The sequence below is a fragment of the Salmo salar genome, chromosome ssa17 (genome assembly GCF_905237065.1).
Source record: "Salmo salar chromosome ssa17, Ssal_v3.1, whole genome shotgun sequence".
Lineage (NCBI taxonomy): Eukaryota > Metazoa > Chordata > Actinopteri > Salmoniformes > Salmonidae > Salmo > Salmo salar.
The window spans coordinates 35,389,203-35,408,251 of NC_059458.1; the positions used below are offsets into that span (position 1 = coordinate 35,389,203).

Below are 19,049 nucleotides of genomic sequence, written 5' to 3' on the forward strand. Positions count from 1 at the left end.
ATAAATTCCGTTGTGATATTGTAAACGAATGATTTGAAATTACAGGTAATTTGTCATTCTGTCTATATCAGAACATCTAACAAGCTATTCGTTTTTTATTTTATTTTAAATCAATATATTTCATTATGTTGTGTATATCAGAAAAATAATCAAACTTATACTATATGCAATATTGTATTCGTGTATCATGCATTTCAATGAGTACAAGCTGATCAGGCTGACCTTCGGCTATATTTGGATCAAAACAGGCGGACAATTTTGGGCGAAATAAAGTCTATGATGAACGTCGCCACTGATGCCATGGCAAAACCAGCGTGAAATTCCCCTTTAACCTGTAGTTGTTGGCTTTATTCAATGCAGGATTCTACATGCAGGAGTTAGTCCGTAGCGGGGTGTGTCTGGTTTTAGGTAGGACATATAGCGAAGTGGAAGTGCTGTTCGAGTCTTATGGCTCCCAGTTGAGTAAAGTTGGTAAGAATGAATGGAAGACGGAGACAAACAGACGCAAACAGACCAAAAGTTGTAAAGAGCATCGGTTTCTTTTGGAGCGCGATTCATCAACAATTATCTATTTTTGGGAGATAATTTGAGGTCAGGAAGATGGTAAAGGAGGCATGAGCAAAGGTTGAGTCAGTCAGAGTGACCAGTAGTGGTTTTGATTTGATTTCATGCGTCTCAGAAGAGCAGAAGGAGAGAGCATTGTTTTTCGGAGCAGGGCACCGATAAAATGTTATATCTGGAGTTTCGTTGGAAGAGTGAAGAGGGTCTGGCTACTCATGTGAATCTGCGATATGTACGATACGCAGTGAGAGCTATTGTGAATAAACCACTGCAGTTATGACATTGATAAATAATGTCCATGTTTCAAGTGTGTGCCGACGGAATCTTTTTGGTATTTATTAGGATCCCCATTAGCCACCGCAAAAGTATCAGAATTGTTCACTTCTCTCATTGACTTCTCAAACCCCGTCTTGGTCTGCTTCACAGGCGTTCTCTGAAGTCTCGCGTTGTTACGTCTCTGGGTTTAGAAACTGGTAGTGAGGAGAAGGCAGTTCCGCGCAGGCGCGCATCATTCTTCAGAATAAAGGATATGCCATAATTGTGGAGTCGAGACAACAACTTCTGTGTCCATTTCAAATGTATTACTACTGGTATGTAATAGCACGTTATAATATCGAAAGAACATGTCATAACATGCTAGGTAACACATACGTCAAGGTATTATCACGTTTGATAAAGGTTTTATGTGCTATTTTTGTTTCAGACAGCATGAGTGAACGTGATCACTTTTTTACAAGTCACGTAGAGACTTTGTATTAGTCTGAGTGGATGTATATCATTTCGTCAAGGTAATTTAATTAATAATCAATTTATTTAAGATTTCTGGGTTCGTTTTACATGTCGTTTTTGGTTTTGTGTAAAATTCACGAGATGGTAAAATGGCGGTTCCCCCTCGGTCTGCATCAACGTACTTCAGTGCAGGCAGTGAGGGTGCAGCAGAGAGACAATTTTACGGCTGCACTACTGTTTTGAAGCAAAATGTAATGATTATCAGTTTTCTACATTTGTACTAATATTCAAAGACATTCTGTTGTTTCTGTCTATCTATACATGTTAATATGGTGTGAACGGAAATACTATTGGTTTTTAATTGGAATAATACAGTGAAGACAAGGTTATTCAGGAAAATAGTACATAGTGCTGCCTAAAACATACTGCAACCTTGTACTAACTGTTTTTTGAGGCATTTTGTGAATTCAGGAAATCTACTATAGATTAAGTGCATTTAGAGTTGTGTAGCCTAATTTAAAGTGTATACTTTGTCTCATGTGAATGAATTAATGTTTTGTTGTCAATGCTTAGCTACCAGATCTATTGAAATGAGATCAATGCTTGACTTGGACAGGAGCTCACCGGAGCTGAGTACCTGCACCTCAAATGTCTACTGTTTGAGCTCATGTTCCTCTTATAGAATATTAGCTCAACAGTATTGTGGAGCTCATGCACCAGTATATAAACATATTTTTAGAGAGTAAAGAAATTCTTGACAGTTCTGGCACTAACTTTTGAGTCCGTTTCTCTTTATTGCTACTGGCTGACTCAGATTAAGTGTGAGGCCGGTAACATCAACAGTGAGGACAAACCCAGCCTGCCTCTCTCCTTCCACATTGAGTCCAAACCTACAGTCACTAGGTCCTGATTGTGACAGTGGGACCCAGTTTGTACTGCAGGATCCAGAGATGGCATCAGTGAAGCTGGAAGACTGCAGTCAAACACTGGAGCTGAATGTCAACATTAAAGATGAAGAGGAGGAGGAGAAGATTGGGGAATCTGTTTCTCATGGTAAGAGCATGTTCTATCTAACTAAGTTTGTGTTTTCATTCCAACTTCCCACTGTGCATGAAAAGTTGCTGTAGGACTGTTTTTATTTATTTTATTTCACCTTTATTTAACCAGGTAGGCCAGTTGAGAACAAGTTCTCATTTCCAACTGCGACCTGGCCAGGATAAAGCAAAGCAGTGCACCAAAAACAACAACACAGAGTTACACATAGGATAAACAAACGTAGTCAATAACACAATAGAAAAATCTATATGCAGTCTGTGCAAATGTAGTAAGATTAGGGAGGTAAGGCAATAAATAGGCCATAGTGGCGAAGTAATTACAATTTAGCATTAACACTGGTGTGATAGAAGTCAAGGATCAGTAGGATAGTCAGTTTTACAAGGGTATGTTTGGCAGCATGAGTGAAGGATGCTTTGTTGCGAAATAGGAAGCCGATTCTAGATTTCATTTTGGATTGGAGATGCTTAATGTGAGTCTGGAAGGAGAGTTTACAGTCTAACCAGACACCTAGGTAATTGTAGTTGTCCACATATTCTAAGTCAGAACGTCCAGAGTAGTGATGCTAGGCGGGCGGGCGTGTGCGGGCAGCGATCGGTTGAAGAGCATGCATTTAGTTTTACTAGCATTTAAGAGCAGTTGGAGGCCACGGAAGGAGTGTTGTATGGCATTGAAGCTCATCTGGAGGTTTGTTAACCTGTTAGGGCTAGGGGGCAGTATTTACACGGCCGGATAAAAAACGTACCCGATTTAATCTGGTTATTACTACTGCCCAGAAACTAGAATATGCATATAATTATTGGCTTTGGATAGAAAACACCCTAAAGTTTCTAAAACTGTTTGAATGGTGTCTGTGAGTATAACAGAACTCATATGGCAGGCAAAAACCTGAGAAGATTCTGTACAGGAAGTGGCCTGTCTGACAAGTTCTTGTTCTTCTTGACTCTCTTTATTGAAAACTGAGGATCTTTGCTGTAACGTGACACTTCCTACGGCTCCCATAGGCTCTCAGAACCCGGGAAAAAGCTGAATGATGTAATTCCATCCCCAGGCTGAAAAACATTAGCGCCTTTGGTAAGTGGTCTATCAGAGGACAATGAGACTGAGGCGCGTGCACGAGGCGACCCCATGTTTTTATTTTCTCTCTCTTTGTACTAAAACACAGATTCCCGGTCGGAATATTATCGCTTTATTACGAGAAAAATGGCATAAAAATTGATTTTAAACAGCGGTTGACATGCTTCGCAGTACGGTAATGGAATATTTAGAATTTTTTTGTCACGAAACGCGTCGGGCGCGTCACCCTTCTTTACCCTTTCGGATAGTGTCTTGAACGCACTAACAAAACGCCGCTATTTGGATATAACTATGGATTATTTTGAACCAAACCAACATTTGTTATTGAAGTAGAAGTCCTGGGAGTGCATTCTGACAAAGAACAGCAAAGGTAATAACATTTTTCTTACAGTAAATCTGACTTTGGTGAGGGCTAAACTTGGTAGGTGTCTAAATAGCTAGCCCTGTGATGCCGGGCTATCTACTTAGAATATTGCAAAATGTGCTTTCACCGAAAAGCTATTTTAAAATCGGACATAGCGAGTGCATAGAGGAGTTCTGTATCTATAATTCTTAAAATAATTGTTATGTTTTTTGTGAACGTTTATCGTGAGTAATTTAGTAAATTCACCTGAAGTTTGCGGGGGTATGCTAGTTCTGAACGTCACATGCTAATGTAAAAAGCTGGTTTTTGATATAAATATGAACTTAATTGAACAAAACATGCATGTATTGTATAACATAATGTCCTAAGATTGTCATCTGATGAAGATCATCAAAGGTTAGTGCTGCATTTAGCTGTGGTTTGGGTTTATGTGACATTATATGCTAGCTTGAAAAATGGGTGTCTGATTATTTCTGGCTGGGTACTCTGCTGACATAATCTAATGTTTTGCTTTCGTTGTAAAGCCTTTTTGAAATCGGACAGTGTGGTTAGATTAACGAGAGTCTTGTCTTTAAAATGGTGTAAAATAGTCATATGTTTGAGAAATTGAAGTAATAGCATTTCTAAGGTATTTGAATAACGCGCCACGGGATTCCACTGGCTGTTACGTAGGTGGGACGAAATCGTCACACTGGCCCTAGAGAAGTTAAGTGTCCAAAGAAGGGCCAGACGTATACAGAATGGTGTCGTCTGCGTAGAGGTGGATCAGAGAATCACCAGCAGCAAGAGCTACATCATTGATATATATACAGAGAAATGAGTTTGCCCGAAAATTGAACCCTGTGGTACCCCCATAGACTGCCAGAGGTCCGGACAACAGGCCCTCTGATTTGACACACTGAACTCTATCTGAGAAGTTGTTGGTGAACCAGGCGAGGCAGTCGTTTGAGAAACCAAGGCTGTTGAGTGTGCCGATAAGAATGCGATGATGCTGTGACACACCGCCCCAGACCATGACGGACTCTCCACCTCCAAATCGATCCCGCTCCAGAGTCAGGCCTCGGTGTAACGCTCATTCCTTCGGCGATAAACGCGAATCCGACCATCACCCCTGGTGAGACAAAACCACGACTTGTCAGTGAAGAGCATTTTTTGCCCGTCTTGTCTGGTCCAGCGGTGGTGGGTTTGTGCCCATAGGTGAAGTTGTTGCTGGTGATGTCTGGTGAGGACCTGCCTTACAACAGGCCTACAAGCCCTCAGTCCAGCCTCTCTCAGCCTATTGCAGACAGTTTGAGCACTGATGGAGGGATTGTGCATTCCTGGTGTAACTCGGGCAGTTGTTGTTGCCATCCTGTACCTGTCCCGCAGGTGTGATGTTCGGATTTACCGATCCTGTGCAGGTGTTGTTACACGTGATCTGCCACTGCGAGGACGGTCAGCTGTCCGTCCTTTCTCCCTGTAGCGCTGTCTTAGGCGTCTCACAGTACGGACATTGCAATTTATTGCCCTGGCCACATCTGCAGTCCTCATGCCTCCTTGCAGCATGCCTAAGGCACGTTCACGCAGATGAGCAGGGACCCTGAAATGTTGGTGTTGCTGCTCATCCTGTGTGTGATTTCCTGCAAGATAGGAATGTCAGTGTTCTGCCCCGCGACGAGCCTGGATCTCAATCCTATCGAGCAAGTCTGGGACCTGTTGGATTGGAGGGTGAGGGCTAGGGCCTTCCCCCCCAGAAATGTCTGGGAACTTGCAGGTGCCTTGGTGGAAGAGTGGGGTAACATCTCACAGCAAGAACTGGCAAATCTGGTGCAGTCCATGAGGAGGAGATGCACTGCAGTACTTAAGGGATAGGGGGCAGAATTTTCACAGCCAAATTAAACTGCCTGCTACTCGGGCCCAGGAGGTAGGATATGCAAATTATTAGTAGATTTGGATCGAAAACACTCGGAAGTTTCTAAAACTGTTTGAATGATGTCGTTGAGTATAACAGAACTCATATGGCAGGCAAGAACTTGAGAAAAATCCACCCAGGAAATGGGAAATCTGAGGTTGTAGTTTTTTCAAGTGATTGCCTTTACAGTATACAGTGACTTAGGGTTCATTTTGCACTTCCTAAAGCTTCCACTAGATGCAACAGTCTTTAGAACCTTGTTTGAGGATTCTATGGTGAATTTGAAGGGAATAACAGCCCAAGGAAGTAGGTGTCCCATTATAAGGCATGGGTTCAGTCACGCGCAGAGGCTTGGGAGCGAGCTGAGTTCATATTCATTCCTAAAGAGAACAGATAGGCCCGGTTGGAATTTTATTAAAGATATATGTTAAAAACAACCTAAAGATTGATTCTATACATCGTTTGACATGTTTCTACAAATTGTAGTATAACTTTTTTGACTTTTCGTCTGGACTAAGTAAGCACGCGCGTTGTGGATTTGGATAGTGAACCTAACGCGCGAACAAAATGGATGTATTTGGACATAAAGATAAACTTTATCGAACATTTATTGTGGAGCTGGGATTCCTGGGAGTGCATTCTGATGAAGATAATCAAAGGTAAGTGAATATTTATAATGTAATTTCTTAGTTTTATTGACTCCAAGATGGCGGGTTCCTGTTTGCTTGTTGTTGGTGTCTTCTAGGCTGTACTCAGATTATTGCAAATTGTGCTTTCGCCGTGAACCTTTTTTGAAATCTGACAAAGCGGTTGCATTTAGGAGAAGTGCATCAATAATTCTGTGCATAACACTTGTATATTGATCAAAGTTTATGATGAGTATTTCTGTAATATGTGTGCTCATTGTGCTCATTCACCGGAAGGTTTGGAGGGAAAACATTTCTGAACATTACGCACCAATGTAAAATGGGGTTTTTGGATATAAATATGAACTTTATCGAGCAAAACATACATGTATTGTGTAACATGAAGTCCTATGAGTGCCATCTGATGAAGATCATCAAAGGTTAGTGCTTAATTTTAGCTGTATTTCTGTTTTTTGTGACGTCTCTCCTTGCTGGGAAAATGGCTGTGTGGCTTTTCTTGTTTAGGTGGTGTCCTAACATAATCTAATGTTTTGCTTTCACCGTAAAGCCTTTTTGAAATCGGACAATGTGGTTAGATTAAGGAGAATCTTATCTTTAAAATGGTGTATAATACTTGTATGTGTGAGAAATCTGAATTATGACATTTTTGTTGTTTTGAATTTGGCGCTTTGATTTTTCACTGGCTGTTGTCAAAATCAATCCCGTTAACGGGATCCGAGTGTTAAGGGGTCTCTAAGTTTAATGCAGCTGGTGGCCATACTAGATACTGACTTGATTTTGCCCCCCCCCCCTTTGTTCAGGGAAGGGGTTTAATCATTCCATTTCTGTTAGTCACATGTCTGTGGAACTTGTTCAGCTTATGTCTCAATTGTTGAATCTTGTTATGTTCATACAAATATTTACACATGTTAAGTTTGCTGAAAATTAACACAGTTGACAGTGAAAAGAGAAACCATTGAATATGTGCTACATTACCCAAAGGCCCTTTGCACATGGTGTTAGGCTTGCATTTGAGTGTCAATCATTTTAGTCCAAGGATATGATCGAAAATCCTCCAAGAGCCTTGGTCAGGGAGGTGACCATGAACCCAATGGTCACTCTGACAGAGCTCCAGAGTTCCTCTGTGGCAATGGGAGAGCCTTCCAGGAGGACAACAATCTCTGCAGCACTCTACCAATCAGGCCTATATGGTAGAGTGGCCAGATGGAAGCCACTCCTCAGTAAAAGGCATATGACAGCCAGCTTGGAGTTTGCCAAAAGGCACCTAAAGGACTCTCACACCATGAGAAACAAGATTGGGGAAGGTAACTCGGAGTGGACTCCTAATGATTTATTGTTTGTCTTATATCCAGAGGGAGCGGGCACTCCGGATTTCGCGATTGGGGACAAGAATTGTGACTCGACTTGCTCTCTGGAACAGGGCGGCATTGAAAGGAGTGATAATGGGATTAGGTTTAAGTGTTAAGGAGGAGCAGTTGAAATGGTAGATTCCAGGTGTCTGTGAGGCTTGCCGTTTGGTGAGACATGGATCCTGTGTAGAGCGTTGGGAAACAGAGAATACATTGTCATGTAGAGTTTTGATGCAGAGTCTCTGACAGAAAGGTAAAGGTAGGAAGTGTCAGTTATCCCGTGAGATGTAAAAGGTTTGGCCACATGTCAAGTGTTTGCAGAGTGACAGTTTTTATTGAAGGGTATGTGAATGTATAATGTTGCAACTGTGGAGGGGGTCATATTCCTGAATTCCCAGAGTGCCCTGTTAGGGTGAATGTACAGCAAATCTCCTATGTGGAGTTGGTGAAGAGAGTTTTAGGAGCAAGAGGCCACAGTTCTGAAGAAGAAATGGTGGTGGATGCACCACAACCAGTTGCAAATGTTGTACGTCAATCAAGTGATCTGGATACACTTATTGTGAAGAAGGTGGATATTTTAGTATTTATAGCCACAGTTATTAATTGTACTGCACAAGGAGTCCAAGAAGCTGGACATCATATCTGCAGCTGAGAAGTTTTTGGGCCTCCAAGACTACAAGGACTTCTGTCGCCAGATAATGTTCCGCTCTTACAGGATCCTTCTCAGCCTCAAATAAAATGTTATTTGTCACATACACATGGTTAGCAGATGTTAATGCGAGTGTAGAGAAATGCTTGTGCTTCTAGCTCCGACCATGCAGTAATATCTAACAAGTAATCCAACCTAACAATTTCACAACAACTACCTTATACACACAAGTGTTAAGGAATGAATAAGAATATGTACATAAAAATATATGAATGAGTGTTGGCCGAACGACATAGGCAAAATGCAGTAGATGGTATAGAGTACAGTATATACATATGAGATGGGTAATGTAGGGTATGTAAACATTATATAAAGTGGCATTGTTTAAAGTGGCTAGTGATACATTTATTACATCAAGATGGCAAGATGCAGTAGATGGTATAGACTACAGTATATATATATGAGATGAGTAATGTAGGTTATGTAAACGTTATATAAAGTGGCATTGTTTAAAGTGGCTAGTGATACATTTATTACATCAATTTTTCTATTATTAAAGTGGCCTGAGATTTGAGTCTGTATGTTGGCAGCAGCCTCTATGTTGGTGATGGCTGTTTAACAGTCTGATGGCCTTGAGATAGAAGCTGTTTTTCAGTCTCTCGGTCCCAGCTTTGATGCACCTGTACTGACCTTGCCTTCTGGATGGTAGCGGGGTGAACAGGCAGTGGCTCGGGTGGTTGTTGTCCTTGATGATCTTTTTGGCCTTCCTGTGACATCGGGTGGTGTAGGTGTCCTGGAGGGCATGTAGTTTGCCCCCGGTGATGCGTTGTGCAGACCTCACTACCCTCTGGAGAGCCTCACGGTTGTGGGCAGAGCAGTTGCCATAACAGGCGGTGGGTGATACAGGATGCTCTCGATTGTGCATCTGTAAAAGTTTGAGTGTTTTTGGTGACAAGCCGAATTTCTTCAGCCTGTGTAGGGACCTGATTAGAACAGAAAAGCAGGCTGATTTAGTTTAATAACATTTTGTTATTGATAGATTGTATGATTTTTTTTAAATAAATACTGTAAACACTTAACAAATAACCACAACATGTAAAGTGTTGGTCCCATGTTTCATGAGGTGAAATAAAAGATCCCAGAAATGTTACCGATACACAAACTTATCTCACAAATGTTGTGCACAAATTTGTTTACAACACTGTTAGTGAGCATTTCTCCTTTGCTAAGATTATCCATCCGCCTGACACGTGTGGCATATTAAGAAGCTGATTAAATAGCATGATTATCATTACACAGGTGCACCTTGTGCTGGGGACAAGAGTAGCTGAGTAGGTACCTTGGCAGCAGCTAATGGGGATCCCTGATGTCAACGTTGTGAACAGAGTGCCCCATGGTGAGGTTATGGTATGGGCAGGCATAAGCTACAGACAACGAACACAACTGCATTTTATCAATGGCAATTTGAATGCACAGAGATACCATGACACGATCCTGAGGCCCATTGTCCTGCCATTCATCTGCCGCCATCACCTCATGTTTCAGCATGACAATGCTCAGCCCCATGTCGCATGACTCGGTACACAATTGAAAATGTTGAACATGTCCCAGTTTTTGAGCATGTTTGGGATGTTCTGGATCAACGTGTACGACAGCTTGTTCCAGTTCCCTCCTATATCCAGGAATTTCACACAGCCTTTGAAGAGTGGGATAACATTCCAGATGTCACAATCAACAGCCTGATGAACTCTATGTAAAGAAGATGTGTCCTGGAGGAGGCAGCAGCAGCTACCCACTTCTCCAGTGCTTACTGTGTACATTGGGAGGTGCTGGAACCAAAAGTGAGCCCAAGAGGGGGGTGACCTGGGGGGTTCTGAGGTACCAGAACATATTAAATAAAATACCTTTATAATATTGCATGCATTATCATGGCTTTTGCGTACTGGCATAATATAATTGTTTTATTTTATTTAACTAGGCAAGTCAGTTAAGAACAAATTCTTATTTCTAATGACGGCCTACCCGTACCAAACTCGGACGATGCTGGGTCAATTGTGTGCCGCCCTATGGGACTGCCAATCACGGCCAGATGTGATACAGACTGGATTCGAACCAGGGGCTTTCTACCTCTTGCACTGAGATGCAGTGCCTTAGACCGCTGCACCACTCGGAAGCAGTGGTGTTGAGCCGCTTACAGAAGTTAGACACATGGAGTTCATTTTTTGTAGCCTAGACTCCAGGAAAAATGTGGTCTTGTAGAATTGCATGAAATCCATTTATAAATCATTTTAGATGACTGGAGACTTTTGAAGAATCTTTTTCGTCAATAAAAACGACCTTGTCTCTAATCCATCAATAGCCTAGGCCAGGTGTGAGGAGAAACACATTGTACAATATGAGGAGGAGGTTATAGTCCTAAACAAGCTTTCCAGTTTCACTGACTCACCCAATGATGTGCAGCTCACTCACCGGCCAAAAGCTCATCTCTCTCTTGCTTTACTTTGTAAAACAATGCTGTTTGCTCAATAGGCCTAGATGGAAGTTGATAACTTCTTAACATACAGACAGATTAGTATTTTATTTTCAGCAGGATCTATTTGCTTTACAACCTGTGTTTTCCAGTGACTGTATTAGAAATATTGCTAAAGGCTTGTTTTGGCTGCATGCTGTTCACTGACAGATTTGCCACACGTTCCTGACTGTAGACATGCCTTGTGATTTGACTACACACAATCCACAGCTAGGCTATTTTATTTAAATTAGCTATTGATCCTCTGTAGCTAAATACTCCTGGTGTAGTTTTGGGAATTATTTCATTTCTTTCTGAACAGACTGCAGAGTGCTGCAGAACCTCAACACACTTCCCACAGCTATTATTCTATTAGGAAATAAATGAAGAAGTGCAATGCTGGAGAGATGAGTTGCTGGCTCATGTCTATAACAGCACAGAGAGGGAGAGAGATCATAGAAAGTGAATCTCATTTTAGTTCTGTGAGAGATACAGGCGTGCTTCTCTCACCACAGCAATGGCCACGCCTTGGTCTAAATAGGCTACAATGTTGCACAAACCATAAACCTGGGACGGCCCAACATGAATAAATTATTAGAATATCAGGCACGTTTTCACATTACGTTTTTTAGGAGGCATGACAATTACAGAGGAATCCAAATATAATTACTCTGATTGCTTTTATTAGGATTTTTACATTGCAAACAGTGGAAATCATTTTTCATGCCAGAAGGTAGGCTACCTGATCCTGTCAAATGGGTTCCGGAACGAAAGACTACAAAACTGAGCGGTGCCGGAAAATCCAGCTGAAATTAAGCCCCGCCCTTCTCATATTTCTGTTAGGGAACTCCTCCTCTGTGAACCGCTCGTGTGCAATAACTCAATTCACCTTTGCGTTCCCTCTAAACATCCCTATGAAAAACGTTTTAAAAATTTGCAAAGGGTAAAGTCTACAAAACTTCGTCCACTCTGTTCGTAGCAGATTTTAGTTTTGGGAACAGAAAACTGTATTAAGATCAGATGTTTCATAGATTAGAACATTTGCAGAATGTCGGCCAAAATCCATCTCGTTCCATCTTCTCCCACTGCCGGCCAGCGGGCTTCCTCTCACTACCAGATTTGGTAGATTTGGCAGTGAGTGGAAACGCTAAGCGGATGCTTCACATTTATAAATCCAGTGAAACTTCAGTGCAGGTGCAGAGCTAAATGTAATGATTATCACTTTATCAGTACTAATATTCAGAGACATTCAGTTGTTTCTATATTTATCTATAAATGTTACTATGGTGTGAACAGGAAATACTATTGGTTTTGATTGAAATAATAGAGTGAAGACAAGGTTATTCAGGAAAATAGTACATAGTGCTGCCTAAAACATACATTAAGTACAAGGTTGCAGTGTTTGTCATTTCTGCATTTATGTGAATTTGGGAAATCTACTATAGATCAAGTTCACTTATGTTGTGTAGACTAATTTTAAAGCGTGTACTTTTTAATGAATTAATGTTTTGTTGTCAATGCTTAGCTACCAGATCTATTGAAATGAGATCAGTGCTTGACTTGGACAGGAGCTCACCGGAGCTGAGTACCTGCACCTCAAATATCTACTGTTTGAGCTCATGTTCCTCTTATAGAATATTAGCTCAACAGTATTGTGGAGCTCCTGCACCTAAATATAAACAGTACCGGTACCTATTTCAGTCCAAGTCTAGTACTGAATTAGATAATTGAACAAGAAGAAATGTATTTTTAGAGAATAAAGAAAGTTCCAGAACTGTCAAGACAATAACTTTTTGTATGTTTGTCATTGTTACTACAGGACGACTAGAATTATGTCTGAGGCCGGTAACATCAACAGTGAGGACAATCCCAGCCTGCCTCTCTCCTTCCACACTGAGTCCAAACCTACAGTCACTGGGTCCTGATTGTGACAGTGGAGCCCAGTTTACACTGCAGGATCCAGAGATGGCATCAGTGAAGCTGGAAGACTGCAGTCAAACACTGGAGCTGAATGTCAACATTAAAGATGAAGAAGAGGAGGAGAAGATTGGGACATCTGTTTCTCATGGTAAGAGCAGGTTCTATCTAACTAAGTTTGTTGTTCATTCCAACTCCCCACTGTGTATGAAAAGTTGCAGTAGAACTGTTTCATGATGAACTGTTTCAATGAGAAGGTAGATGTTATTTCATGCTACTGACACTTGCATGGTTTGACACCAGTATTGTCAGCATTTTGTTTTATTCACTGGGTTATCTGGAGTGCTCAGAGAGTAGACTAAAGAAGTGAAGTTGACAAACGGCCAGTGTTTTAAAGTTTTATGAAATGAGTCTGTGTAGTGACTAACCCTTGTGATAGTGAGTGGAGGATGATATGAAATGAGTCTGTGTAGTTACTAACTCTTGTGATAGTGAGTGGAGGATGATATGAAATGAGTCTGTGTAGTGACTAACCCTTGTGATAGTGAGAGGAGGATGATATGAAATGAGTCTGTGTAGTGACTAACCCTTGTGATAGTGAGAGGAGGATGATATGAAATGAGTCTGTGTAGTTTCTAACCCTTGTGATAGTGAGTGGAGGATGACACGCCCCTTTTTAGCTTTAATCTCTTACCCACTTTTAGAATAGTTTAATTCCCCTTTTGTGTTGTACAGTCTACTGATATGAATACATATGTGACCCGGTATAGCCAGAAGAGGACTGGCCACTTCTTTGAGCCTTGTAACTCTCTACCTTTCTTCCAAGGATCCTGCTTTCTAGGGAGTTTTTCCTGGCCACTGTGCTTCTGCATTGCTTGCTCTTTGTGGATTTTAGGCTGGGTTTCTGTAAAGCACTTTGTGACAACTGCTGATGTAAAAAGGGCTTCATAATATACATTTCAATGACATGTATATCACACCAATTGACTGGTTCTTCTGATGCTGTTCACACAGGAGACCATGTTGAGACATTCTCTACATCCAGAGAGCAACAGCAGGAAGATCCCAGAGCTAAGAGGTCTCACCACTGCCCACATTGCGAGGAGATTTTCCCATTTCTATCAAAGCTAAAAATACACCTAAAAATACACACAGGAGAAAATCTTTATTCCTGCACTGACTGTGGGAAGAGTTTCACAACATTAAGGGCTCTGACAGTTCATCAGAGAGTGCACACAGGAGAGAGGACTTACCCCTGCTCTGACTGCGGAAAATGCTTCACATCATCAACTGAGCAAAAAGTTCACCAGAGAACACACACGGGAGAAAAGCCTTACTCCTGCTCTGATTGTGGGGTGAGTTTCTCTCGACTGGGCCACTTAAAAAGACATGAACATATTCATACAGGAGAGAAGCCTTGCTTCTGCTCTGACTGTGGGAAGAGTTTTTCTCGACTGGACCTCTTAAAAAAACATGAACTTATACATACAGGAGTGAAGCCTTACTCCTGCCCTGACTGTGGAAAGAGTTTCTCTCGACTGGGCCACTTAAAAAAACATGAACTTATACATACAGTAGTGAAGCCTTACTCCTGCTCTGACTGTGTGAAATGCTTCACATCAGCTCAGCTAAAAGTTCATCAGAGAACACACACAGGTGAGAAGCCGTACTCCTGCTCTGACTGTGGGAAGAGTTTCTCTCAACTGGGACACTTAAAAAGACATGAACATATACATACAGGAGTGAATACTTATGCCTGCTCTGAATGTGTGAAATGCTTCATTACATCAACTGATCTAAAAGTTCATCAGAGAACACACACAGGAGAGAAGCCTTACTCCTGCGCTGACTGTGGAAAGAGTTTCTCTCTACTGGGCAACTTAAAAAGACATGAACGTATACATACAGGACTGAAGCCTTACTCCTGCTCTGACTGTGGAAAGAGTTTCTCGCAAATGGGCCAGTTAAAAAGACACCAAGGTAAACATAAAGGAGAGAAGCCTTACCACTCGTAATGTGGCAAGAGTAACTCAAGTGAAAGTCACCAAGTAAAATACTACTTGTGTAAAAGGCTGAAATTATTTGGTTGTAAATATACTTATGTATCAAAGTAAAAGTATGAATAATTTGAATAGAGAATTACCATTACTAGGAGCTGAATAGAGGGAGAACTACCATTAACCTCTACGTGATGGGTGTCCCTAAACCAGGACAGTTGTTGCTAACGTGCGCTAATGTGACTTGAATGACGTTGAATACAACAGCTAACTTTCCGGGACATAGACATGTCTTATATGGGCAGAAAGCTTAAATTCTTGTTAATCTAACTGCAGTGTCCAATTTAACAGTAGCTGTTACAGTGAAAAAATGCCATGCTATTGTTTGAGGAGAGTGCACGACAATAAAAAAACGTATCACGTATCACCTCTGAAGGTTAATAATGTACTTACATTCAGTAATCTTGCTCTGATTTGTCATCCTGGGGGTCCCACAGATAAAATGTAGCATAGTTTCGTTTAATAAAATCAATGTTCAAATGTAGGAACTGGTTTCTACATTTTGAACCCCTGCTGTCTCTGGCTCCACAACCACCCCGCCCGAAAGTTAGTGTATAAGCTAATGGCCCATCATGTATGACATTCCTGGGAGTGTGTAAACTTACTTTTTTTATTACCATAGCATTTTTATATGTTCTCTATAGTTATGTACTTAAAGGACCAATTCGGCACATTTGGGCAAACTCCTGGCAGACTTGATACAGTGCAGTAATGTAATTCTTCACTGCATCAGTCAAACTGTGCACACATCGCTGCCATCTGGTGGCCAAAATCTAAATTACACCTAGACTCCTATCTGAAAGTATGGTCTTTCTCTTCCATTTCAAAGATGAAAAAGGTTTTTTTGTTTGTATGATCTTTTACCAGATATGTGTTATTCTCATACATTAATTTCACATTTCCACAAACTTCAAATTGGTTCCTTTCAAAAGGTATCAAAAAGATGCATGTCTTTGCTTCAGGTGCTGAGCTACAGGCAGTTACATTTTAGGTAAAAATGTAAAAAAAAGGGTACGATCCTTAACTTCTTATGGATGGGTGGCAGTATTGAGTAGCTTGGATGACTGACGTGCCCAGAGTAAACTGCCTGCTACTCTGGCCCAGAAGCGAAGATATGCATATTATTAGTAGATTTGGATAGAAAACACTCTGAAGTTTCTAAAACTGTATGAATGATGTCTGTGAGTATAACATAACTTATTTGGCAGGCGAAATCCCGAGGACAAACCATCCAGGATTTTTTTTTTTTTTTAGGTCATTCTCTCTTCAATGGGTTTTCATTGTGAATCTAGAATTCTAAGGCAGTTGCTTGCAGTTCCTATCGCTTCCACTGGATGTCAACAGTCTTTAGACTGTTTTTTCCTTTGTGTAATGAAGAAGTAGCCCTGTTCAGAATGAGGGTAGAGGGAAGTGTACTTTTTGATAGAGGCACGCGACCTGAAAAGCACACTCCACTTTGTTTTCCTCCGGTATTAAACGCAGTTTATCCCGTCTTTAATTTTATTGATTATTTACGTTAAAAAATACCTAAAGTTGTATTAGGAAAGTTGTTTGAGGTGCTTGGAAAAAGATTACAGGTAACTTACGAGATATTTTGTAGTCATGTTGCGCGAGTTGGAATGGGTGTTTTTCTGTATCAAACGTGCCAAATAAATGGACATTTTACAACGGAATTAATCAAACAAAAGGACCATTTGGGATGTTTTATAGGACATATTGGAGTGCCACAGAAGAAGCTCGTCAAAGGTAAGGCATGAATTATATGTTATTTCTGAGTTTTGTGTTGCGCCTGGCGGGATGAAATATGATTGTCTGTATTTGTTTGATGGGGTGCAGTCCTCAGATTATAGCATGGTTTGCTTTCACAGTAATTTCAGCCTTGTTGAAATCTGACACGGTGGATAGAATAACGAGAAGTTCAGCTTTAAGTTGGTGTATTGCACTTGTGAATGTATGAAAGTTAAATACTTGTAATTTTTTTGGAATTTGGCGCTCTGCCATTTCACCGGATGTTGTCAAATCGATCCTGTTAACGGGATTTCAGCCATAAGAAGAGGTTTTTAAGTGAACCAGACGGTACAATTGTGTCGTTGTTTTTTATATTACGGATAGCCGGGGGCACACTCTAACACCGTTTACAAATGAAGCATTTGTGTTTAGTGAGTCCGCCAGATCAGAGGCAGTAGGGAGGACCAGGGATGTTATCTTGATAAGTGTGTGAATTGGACCATTTTCTATCCTGCTAATTATTTAAAAAATGTAATGAGTACTTTTGGGTATCAGGGAAAATGTATGGAGTAAAAAGTACATTATTTTCTTTAGGAATTTTTGGGAAATAAAAGTAAAAGTTGTCAAATATAAATAGTAAAGTACAGATACCCCAAAAAACGACTTAATTTTTACATAAGTACTTTACACCACTGCATGCATCCATGCGTCAGCATTGCAGGCTGGTGGTGTAATGGGTGGGGTGTGTTTTCAGGGCACACATTGCTCAACTTTTATCAAGGGGACCAATGTTTGAATGCCACAGGATATCTAAACATCATTGCCAATCAGGTGCATCCATTCATGGCAGCAGTGTATCCATCTGCAAAATGATTTTTTTTCAGCAGGATTATGCCTTATGCCACAATGCTTGTCCAGGAATGGTTCCAAGAACATTACAGTGAATTCAGCTTACTGAATTCACTGTAATTGTGCATCTGTGGGAGGAGAAGGAACGAGCTATTCGGAGTAGATCCACTCCCAGGCAACTTGACACAATTGTGGGAAGCATTGGAGTCAACATGGACCAGCATCCCTGTGAAATGCACACAACACCTTGGACAGTCCTGACGATTTGAGGCTGGTCTGAGGACAAAGGGGGTGCAACTCAATATTAGGAAGGTGTTTCTAATGTTTTGTACACAGTGTATATCAGATAAAGATGGTGTGATGATCACTTTTTAGCATTAGTTTGGGTGGATTATTTTATATTACTAAACAACTTTTGTTTAATGATAAACAGGCTATGAATCGACTACTTGTGTTTATTAAATTGTATTTTAATACTAGATTCATTATTTTAGTCATTGATGATGAATGTATTTGAATAACTGTATTGAAGTTAATTGATCTGGCGGCAGGTAGCCTAGCGGTTAAGAGTGTTGGGCCAGTAACTGAAAGGTTGCTGTTCATCTAATCGGCTCAGGACCAATCTGTCATTGTGCCCTTGAGCAAGGCAATTAACCCTTTTTTGTCCTGTAAGTCTCTCTGGATAAGAGCATCTGCTAAATGACAAGAATGTAATGAAAAATGTTTGTACATGAATTTATGCTGGGCAGCCACTTCTCTTGTGTATAATTCAATGAAATAAACTGTTTGAAGTGAAATACTGTATATACAATACACAACATTACCACTTTGTTTACCCTGGTCAGACGGACATAGTCTAGCTTACTATGGCCATGTAGCTGCTGTTGTTAGTAGCCTACAGTTTCCATGCAATACAGCATGTCAGATCACTAATGATTAGGTGTATAGGCTGCTACATTTATACAAGAGTTTTGGCTTGTGTCTGTCAGGAGTGATGTGTTATCAGGCTAAATAACTACTGGAGGGAAGTGGAGAGCCGCCTTGAGCTTTGTGCCCGGCCCACCCGACATGGTTAAGAGACGCAAAGAGCCTGCAGCAGCACTCCGATGTGAAGCACAGCTCTCACAAAAATGTACGATTGTAGTACAATGAAAAATATATAGCATGGTATTTTTGTGGAATGGTAGTGACCAAAAAAACATATGTTTTCTATTGTACTAGAACTAGGAACATAGAAGAAACTGCCAGATGTGTCATAATAGCCTGGAAGTAAAGCTGCACTGGGAGACACATTTGAAATGGATTACATAGAATACATGCAGCAGGGTGGAAACAATCACAGTAAAATGTTATTTAAATGTATTGTTGGAAGGGCTGTGCTCACCATTCATGTAATACATTAAATATATACATCAGATGGTATTGGGGAGCTTTTCACAGGTACATTATTTACCCATTTCAATCTTTTACCAACCAACCCTATGTTTTGTGTGACTGTTATGGTCAGAGCAGACCATCTGATATGCCCTTAAAGTGCTTCTACAGTGAAACACATCTCACATCTGTGCTGTTTGAGAGCGATGTTGTTGGACTACATTGTATCGTTGTTTCCTCTTCTGAGGTCACTGGTGGGGAACAACATAATTTAAATTCACAGAGACAATGAGTC

General features: G+C 40.8%; 2 protein-coding genes across 4 annotated transcripts in view; one reads left to right on the plus strand and one right to left on the minus strand.

Annotated features, from left to right (window-relative positions):
* The window catches only part of LOC106575979 (zinc finger protein OZF), a 154,439-nt gene that overhangs the window by 86,185 nt on the left and 49,205 nt on the right, over window positions 1-19,049 (minus strand). The gene's annotated exons all lie outside the window — the stretch shown is intronic.
* Window positions 1,084-18,177, plus strand: LOC106592415 (zinc finger protein 660-like). Of its 3 annotated transcripts, XM_045698538.1 has the most exons (5): window positions 1,084-1,151; window positions 1,265-1,349; window positions 2,105-2,343; window positions 12,649-12,897; window positions 13,761-18,177. In XM_045698538.1, the coding sequence occupies exons 2-5, from the start codon at window positions 1,330-1,332 to the stop codon at window positions 14,759-14,761; spliced, it is 1,509 nt and encodes a 502-aa protein (XP_045554494.1). In that variant the 5' UTR covers window positions 1,084-1,151; window positions 1,265-1,329; the 3' UTR covers window positions 14,762-18,177. The 3 variants fall into 3 exon arrangements, with proteins under 3 accessions (XP_045554494.1, XP_045554496.1, XP_045554495.1); XM_045698540.1 differs by lacking the exon at window positions 12,649-12,897; XM_045698539.1 differs by lacking the exon at window positions 1,265-1,349 and having other exon boundaries at window positions 1,089-1,151.